Genomic DNA, 8,674 nt, shown 5'->3' with positions numbered 1-8,674 from the left:
TATATATATATATATATATAAATTACACACATAAGAGAGATTATACAGTATTTGTCTTTCTCTGTCTAACTTCCTTCACTTAGCATAATATCTTCGCAGTTTATCCATGTTGTCACAAATGGCAAGATTTCTTTTTTTTAATGGACGAATAATATTCTTCTGTGTGTGTGTCTGTGTGTGTGTGTGTATGTCTCTATGCCACATTTTCTTTATCCATTCATCCATCAATGGGTACTTAGGTTGCTTCAATATCTTGGCTGTTATAAATCCTGCTGCAGTGAATGTGGGGGTCCAGAGAAGTTTTCGAGTTTGTGTTTTTGTTTTCTTTGGGTAAATACCCAGGGGTGGAATTACAGGATCATAGGGTAGTTCTATTTTTAATTGTTTGAAGTGCCTCCATACTGCTTTCCATAGTGGCTGTGCAATTTACATTCCCGCCAACACTGCACAAGGATTTCTTTTTCTCTCCAGCCTCGCCAACATCTGTTCCTTGTCTTTTTGATATGAGCCATTCTAACAGGTGTGGGGTGATATCTCACCGTGGTTTTGGTTTGCATTTCCTGATGACTAATGATAACAGAGCATCTTTTCATGTACCTGTTGGCCATCTGTCTTCTTTGGAAAAATGGCTGTTCAGATCTTCTGCCCATCTTTTAATTAGATTTTTTTTTTTCTTTGCTGTTGAGTTGTAGGAGTTCCTTATGTATTTTGGATACTAGCCCCTTATCAGACATATGATTTGTAAATATTTTCTCCCACTCAGTAGGTTGTCTTTTCATTTTGTTGATGGTTTCCTTTGTTGTGCAGAAGCTTTTTAGTTTGATGTAGTCCCTCTTTTTTATTTTTGCTTCTGTTGCTTTTGATTTTGGTGTCAGATTCAAAAAGTCATCAGCAAGAGCGATGTCAAGGAGCTCACCACCTATGTCTTCTAGGAGTTTTATGGTTTGAGGTCTGATGTTCCAGTCTTTAACCCAGTTTGAGTTCATTTTTGTGTACGGCATGAGATAGTGGTCCAGTTTCATTCTTTTGCGCGAGGCTGTCCAATTTTCCCAAAGGCTTACTGAAGACACTGTGCTTTCTCTGGCATAGATTCTTGGCTCCTGTGTCATAAATTAAATGGCAATGTACGTATGAGTTTCTTTCTTTCCGTCCTATTCCATTGATCTCTGTGTCTGTTTTTATGCCAATACTATAACGTCTTAATTACTGTAGCTTTGTGGGGCGCCTGGGTGGCTCAGTCAGTTAAGCGGCTGCCTTCGGCTCAGGTCATGATCCCATGATCCCAGCGGCTGGGATTGAGCCCCACATTGGGCTTCCTGCTCAGTGGGGAGTCTGCTTCTCCCTCTCCCCCTGCTCATGCTCTCTCTCTCAAATAAATAAAATATTTTTAAAAAATTACTATAGCTTTGTAATATAGCTTGAAGTCAGGGAGTGTGATGCCTCCTGCTTTGTTCTTCTTTCTTAAGATTGCTATGCCTAGGGGCACCTGGGTGGCTCAGTTGGTTAAGTGCCTGCCTTCTGCTCAGGTGGTGATCTCAGGGTCCTGGGATCGACACCCTGCCCCCCATGTCGAGCCCTGCATCGGGCTCCATGTTCAGCGGAGAGTCTGCTTGTCCTTCTGCCCCTCCCTCAGCTCATGCTCTGTCTCTCAAATAAATAAGTAAAATATTAAAAAAAAAAAAAAAGATTGCCATGGTTTTCAGGGTCTTCTATGGTTCCACACGAATTTTAGTATTTTTTGTCCTATTTCTTTTTTTTTTTTTAAGATTTTATTTATTTGAGAGTGAGAGCAGGGGGAGGGCAGAGGCAGAGGGCGAAGCAGACTCCCCCCTGAGCAGGGAGCCGACAACGATGTGGGGCTTGATTCCAGGACCCTAAGATCGTGACCTGAGGTGAAGGCAGATGCTTAACCAACTGAGCCACCCAGGTTCCCCTGTTTGTTTTATTTCTATAAAAAATGCCATTGGAATTTCGATAAGTATTGCAGTGAATTTGTACATTGTTTGGGTAGTATGGACATTTTAACAGTATTACATCTTCCAATCCAAGAGCACAGACTATCTTTCCATTTATGTGTCTTCTCTAGTTTCTTTCACTAATATCTTATAGTTTCCAATATACAGGTCTTTCACCTCCTTGGTTAAATTTATTCCTAGGTATTTTATTCTTTCTGATGTAATTTTAAATGGGATTGTTTTCTTCATTTCTTTTTTTTTTTTTTAAAGATTTTATTTATTTATTTGACAGAGATAGAGACAGCCAGCCAGAGAGGGAACACAAGCAGGGGGAGTGGGAGAGGAAGAAGCAGGCTCATAGCGGAGGAGCCTGATGTGGGGCTCGATCCCATAATGCAGGTATCATGCCCTGAGCCGAAGGCAGGCATTTAACCGCTGTGCCACCCAGGCGCCCCCATTTCTCTTTTTGATAGTTCATTATTTGTGTATAGAAATACAACAGATTTTTGTGTATTGATTTTATATCTTGCCACTTTACTGGATTTGTTATATAGTTCTGACAGGTTTTTGTTGGAGTCTTTAGGGTTTTCTGTATATACCATCATGTTCTCTGCAAATAGTGACAGTTTTGCTTCTTCCTTTCCAATCTGGATGTCTTTTATTTCTTTTTCTTAACTAAGTGCTCTGACTATGACTCTTGGTGCTTTGTTGAGTAATACTGGGCATCCTAGTCTTTTCCTGATCTTAGAGGAGAAACTTTCACCATTGAGTATGATGTTAGCTGTGGGCTTGTCATATATGGCCTTTGCTGTGTTAAGATACATTATACCTACTTTGTTGAGAGTGTTTATCATGAATGGATGTTGAATTTTGTCAGATGCTTTTTCTGCATCTATTGAGGTGATCATATGATTTTTAGTCTTCATTTTGTTAATGTGGTCCATTACATTGACTGACTTGTGAACATTGAACCATCCTTGCATCCCTGGAGTAAATCCCACCTGATCATAGTGTATGATCCTTTTAATGGTTTATCGAATTCTGTGTGCTAATATTTTGTTGAGGATTTTTGCATCTATGTTCATCAGGGACATTGGCCTATAATTTTCTTTTCTTGTGGTATCTTTGGTTTCGGTATCAGGGTAATGCTGGCCTTATAAAAGGAGTTTGGAAGAATTCCCTCCTCTTCTGTCTTTTGGAAGAGTGAGAAAGATTGATATTAATTCTTTGTCGAATGTTTGGTAGAACTCACCAGTGAAGCTGTCTGGTCCTAGACTTTTATTTCTCGAGAGGTTTTTGATGACCGATTCAATCTCCTTACTAGTCTGTTCAGATTTTCTATTTCATCATGATTTAGTCTTGGTAGGTGGTATATTTCTGGGAATTTATCCATTTCTTCTATGTTGTCCAAGATGAATATAAGAATAAAAAGATAATACTATATACCTGTTTATGTAATGTATGTACACATGAAAGGGTAAGATGTTTCTGCTCCCTAAGAGCTAATTCTCTCCCCCTTTGGGGGCAAAATTGTCCCTGTTGAGAATGCATGATATAGGGCCTTATAGATAATTTTAAGGAATTTGTATATTCCAGAGCATATTTGTTTCTTTTTTTTAAAGATTTATTTATTTTGGTGGGGGAAGGGCAGAGGGAGAGGGAGTCCCAAGCAGACTCTGTGCTGAGCGTGGAGCCTCATGTGGGGCTTGATCCCACAACACTGAGAACATGACCTGAGTGGAAACCGAGAGTCAGACGCCCAAACAACTGCGCCACCCAGGGGCCCCTCCAGAGCATATCTGAACTCAAAATAGTTCAAGACACTAGCTCTGTAAACTCCACACCCAGGGTTCCGCTTCAGTGTCCAATAGACTTCTTCAGCTAAAAATGTCGAAAACTGAATTGCTTATCCCACTCCCCGTCCCTCGTCTTCCACGTCTCAGTTAGCAGCGACCCCTTGCTCCAGTCCAGGAAACTCGGTGGCATCTATGACTCCTCTTTCTCTCACACTCCAGCTTCTTCTCGCCCCTTCTCTGCCATTACCCCAGCCCCAGCCCACATCATCTCTCACCTTGTCTGGCGCTGTGGCCTCCCACCTGGCCATCTTGCTTCAGCCCTTGTACCCCCAGTGCCTGCCAGTCACAGGTGCCCTATGGGGGAAGATGAAGGAGAGGAGGTGGGAGGATGTGCTGGGGGTTATCCCAGTGGGCTCCATGAACCAGAGAGAGGCAGGGGGAGCCATGGAGGAGCTTGACCTCCCAGAGCTCCTGCCCCAGCCAGTGTCCGTGTGGGAATACAGGGGGTGTGAACACCAGTTCCTGGTGAGGCCGATGCTCCTGTCCCTTCCTGCCCCACCTGCCTCATCTCCTGCCCGTGCCAGTCTCTGTCAGGCACTGACCTCGTCACCCTCTCGATGCCCAGAAATGGCCTCCCTCCTCATCAGAGGCAATACTGGGCTCTGTTCTTCCAGCAAACACTGCCAAGGGCTGCCATGTGCCCTCCAGGTACAGGCGAAGAAACAGGGATGACTGGGACACAAACTAGTGGGTGAAGTGGTCCAAGCACAGCCCCCATGTCCACGCCACATGGAGCTCAGCTTTCAGCCCAGAGTTCAGGCAAAGGTTCTCTGGGCCTCCCCCTGCCATCCTTTCTCAGGCCCTCTGGACTTTGTCCTCAGAGCTCTCGCCCTCAGATGCTTTGTGATCGTCTTACTGCTGTCTGTCTCGCCCACCAGGCTACAGGCCTTACGTGGACAGCCCTGTATCTATGTGGCCTGCTGCATTCTCCCCCCAGCCCAGCAGCCACCAAACCATAGGAACTCAATAAACCTTTGTGGGAAAACACGTAGATGTGAGGTCCAGGGTGTGGAACTCAGAGGAAGGAAGTTTGAACTCATCAGGAGCGGCCTCTCAGCGAAGGAGAGAGGGGGTGTATGCTTGAAGGAGGCATTCAAGTGATAATGCCCGGGTTTCTTGGGGCAAGATGGATGCCTGGAACTCCCTCTAATGAGCACAGCCAGGCCGTTCCTCCTCCCGAGCCTTTCTTTTGGCCTCTTATCTCAGTGGCCTTGGGTGGGGGGGAGGGAGATGCCAGAGCATCTCATGGGCCAGAGCGCACACAGCACACTCCCCCGACCCTGGCCCTGGCATTTCAGGGTCATGGCCAGAGCTTCATGTGGATGATGAGATGCTGCTTCCAGGCTCAGGCAAGCTTTCCCTTCTGAGAGCCTAGCTGCTGGGAGCCATTGTCAGAGAAACCAGGCTCCTGGGCGGGGGGGTGGGGTGGAAACTCCCCCTTTGCTTTCCCTGCAGTTCTGCTTTCTGAATCTGAGAAGCAGGGAGAAGTCCAGCTCTCCCCATTTTTGCCCTCCTCTCTGGGAGCCCTCCTCTCGTGCTCTGGAGGGGCATGGGGGACACACAGGTGTTTCCAGGCCTCAGCAGTACGGCAGCCTGTGGTCCCCAGGTCGGTGTGTGCCCTCCATAGCCCCTCGTCACTCAGGCCCCTGGACCTCTGTCTCTCTCGGGGTTCCTCTGTCTCTGCGTCTCCCTTCAGACTGGCCCAGGCCTTTAGGACTGACCCTGACTTCAGCAAGATGGGGGTGGACACTCTCTGCCCAGAGAAAACCATGATGCTGGTTATGGTAAGAATTGAGGGGAGGGCAGGCAGGCTCTTGGGACAAGGGCTGGGAGAGCCGAAGTGACCTCATGCCCTTTGCACCATGGGCCACACTGAACAGATGTCTGTTCTCCAGACAGCATGCCCTTCTATGCTTCTCGTGTTTCCTCAAACTCTCCAACTCTCTCCAAACCCAGGGCCCTTTCCCCACATGTCTCCCTGGTGAATAACTTTTTACCTTTAAAACAAGCAGCTTGGGGTGCCCGGCTGCCTCAGTCTGTGGCGCAACACCTGATCTCCGTGTTGTGAGTTTGAGCCCCACATTGGACATAGAGCCTACTAAAAAAGTTTTTTTTTTAATTAAAAAATAAATGAAAGAACCAGCTCAGAGCTAGAGCCCCCCTGGCCCCACACTGTGCCACCAAGGGTGTGACTTTTCTCTGGGTTCCACAGCCATTTGCATTAACCAAAGCACTTTCATGTCTCCCGGTCATTTCTTTGCTTGACTGTGTTTGCCATCAGACTATGAGCTCCCAGGAGGCAGAGAGCGAGCGGGTCTTTTTCACGTTTGTAAAACTCCTAGCCCAGCCCAGTGCCTGGCACTTGGTCGGCACTCCATGCTGGGGCCTTCACAAAAGAGCATCTCAGGAGAGACTCCGTGGAAAAGATGGCCCTTGGGAAAGGCCTTGAAGGTTGTAGGGTTTTGACAGTGCCCCATACAGGAAGGGCCAGGGGGAGCTTTTCCTTTATGTCTGCTTATTTGGTGTCTGTGTCCTCACACTAGAAAGGAAGCTCCGTGGGGACAGGGACAATGTCTTTTGCATCCCCGAAGTTTGCATAATACCTAGCACAGAGTAGCATCTGATATCTATTTAGTGGATGAATGGATAAGGTTCTGCCAGAAGTCTTCATGGAGGAGGTGGGGTTTGGGGAGGGGGGTGGTCTTTGAAGGAAGCAAAGGAAGGAGTTTCTGGGTCCAGGAGAAGTGAATTTGAAATGAGGAAAAGTGGCTGGAGCAGGGAGGGAGGAGGTCCCCAGGGAGGGAGCAAGGTGGATGGAATTGAAGGGGTCAGGGACCTTGGTGTGATCTGGAGCAGGGCTCTGAGACAAAGGCTTAGGCATAGGAGCCCCAGCACATAGTAGGTCCTTCGTGACCTGAACAGGCACATAATAGGTCCTTCATGACCTGAACAGCAGGAAGGGGTCGCCTTCACTGGGCACAAGCAGGACCCTGCCCTGCGCTGGTGCACGTACAGGAGTGTGGCTCTCAGAGGGTGGCACCTGGGCCAGGACACCAAGGACAGGGAGAAGGGGATGACCAAAGTCTCCTGGGTGTCCTGGTAGAAGGCTGGAGATGCTGGCTGCTGAGTTAGGAAGAGAAATGGCAACAGCACTCTGAATCCACTGTAAGTCTGATGAACAAGGCTAGCCCCTCAGAGGAGGAAGGGCAAAGTAAACTAGTGCCTGAGGCCTTGGAAGCTTCCATTCAGCTCCGGTCTGTCACAAGAGAGGTCATCTGGGATCTGAGAACCAAGACAGGCCTCTGTCCCGCACACCAGGCGGGGGTGTTTGGGCCACGCACTGGCCAGCAGGGCAAGCAGGCTGTCCTGTTGGGTGGCCGGAGCTGCCAACCAAAGGACATGTCTGCGAACCTGACTGGCAGGGACAGAGAAACATGGTATGCTCTTCCAATTGGCACTCTGCAAAAATTAGGAAGCACCTCAGTTTGCCAGGCTTTGCCCAGGGACCGTCATGAACCCGCTGTGGCTGAGGCCTTGCGGCTGTCCTAGGACATCCCACACACAGACGCACAGAGAGGCTGAAGTCCTAGGTCTTTTTACAGCTGAGCACACCGAGGATCCCGGAAGGACTCCCCCTGGGCCACCCATGGAGCGAATGGGGGCAGGTTGCAAACTGCTATCACTTGTCGTTCCAGAAAACTCCACGGCCAGTGTGAGTGAGGCAGAAAGGAAGGCCCAAGTATACTACCGTGCGTGTATGAACGAAACCAGGATCGAGGAGCTCAAGGCCAAGCCGCTGATGGAGCTGATTGAGAAGGTGGGTTCCTGGAGCCGGCTTTCCTGGCTCTCCTCTGGCTTGAGCCACCTGCCTGCCCCCTCTCAGGAACCACTGGGGCCCAGCTACCTCACACCTGCAGCCTCCTCACCCAGCTGGACCGTAGAACCTGTCGAGGCTGAGTGTGTCTGAGTGTGTGTGTGCACGCACACACGTGTGCTTATTGCACACACACGTCTCTGCAGGTGGGAATCTCTGTCCTTGTGGAGGGCGTATGTGTCAGCATCATTGTGGATGTCTGTCACGTGTGTGTGTCTGTGCATCTGTGTGTGGGATGGAGGCCATATTCCCAGAGAAAATGTGTCTCTACCTTGCTGCTTCCTTTTCCTCTGAGGGTGTGTCTGTGCATGAGGAGGGGGTATGTTCCAGAAGGACCAACAGAGAGTCTTGGATCAGAAGCAGTAACCCCCCGGGGCGCCTGGGTGGCACAGCGGTTGAGCGTCTGCCTTCGGCTCAGGGCGTGATCCCGGCATTATGGGATCGAGCCCCACGTCAGGCTCCTCTGCTATGAGCCTGCTTCTTCCTCTCTCACTCCCCCTGCTTGTGTTCCCTCTCTCGCTGGCTGTCTCTATCAATCTGTCGAATAAATAAATAAAATCTTTAAAAAAAAAAAAAGAAAAAAGAAAAAAAAGCAGCAGTACCCCCCCGTGAGAAGGGCCCCACTTACCCGAGGCCTCCCCATCCTCCCGCAGGGGAGGAGTCGTCCTTGCCCAGCGTCTCCCAGTCAGCCTTGGGTGGACCCTCTGGGGGCTGCCCACAGCTGGCCAGGCTGCTGGGCATCCACAGAGGGTGGCCATGGGTGTTTTCTGGCTGTCCCATGCTCCCTCAATGCCCCGCCTCGTAGCTTGGCTCCGGGAAGGCATCGCAGCAGGGTCGGGAGCTGTGGGCACCAGGGACTGGACAGTCCTCCCCTCTGGCACAGGCCCCACCTGCCAGTGTGTGCCAAGCCAGGGAGACCGAGGAGATGACAGAAATCCCAGCTCTGGGACGCCTGGCTGGCTCAGTCGGTAGAGCATGCGATTCTTTTT

General features: G+C 49.2%; 1 protein-coding gene across 4 annotated transcripts in view; it reads left to right on the top strand.

Annotated features, from left to right (window-relative positions):
• ECE1 (endothelin converting enzyme 1) overlaps positions 1 to 8,674 on the top strand; it is a 113,570-nt gene that overhangs the window by 70,684 nt on the left and 34,212 nt on the right. For all 4 annotated transcript variants that reach the window (XM_034645873.1, XM_034645886.1, XM_034645897.1 and 1 more), the window contains one exon: positions 7,507 to 7,628. In XM_034645873.1, coding sequence (XP_034501764.1) covers positions 7,507 to 7,628 — 122 coding nt within the window. The remainder of the gene's footprint in view (positions 1 to 7,506; positions 7,629 to 8,674) is intronic.

Source organism: Ailuropoda melanoleuca, chromosome 2 (assembly GCF_002007445.2).
Source record: "Ailuropoda melanoleuca isolate Jingjing chromosome 2, ASM200744v2, whole genome shotgun sequence".
NCBI classification, from domain to species: domain Eukaryota; kingdom Metazoa; phylum Chordata; class Mammalia; order Carnivora; family Ursidae; genus Ailuropoda; species Ailuropoda melanoleuca.
This window is presented reverse-complemented; position numbering and strand designations above follow the sequence as displayed.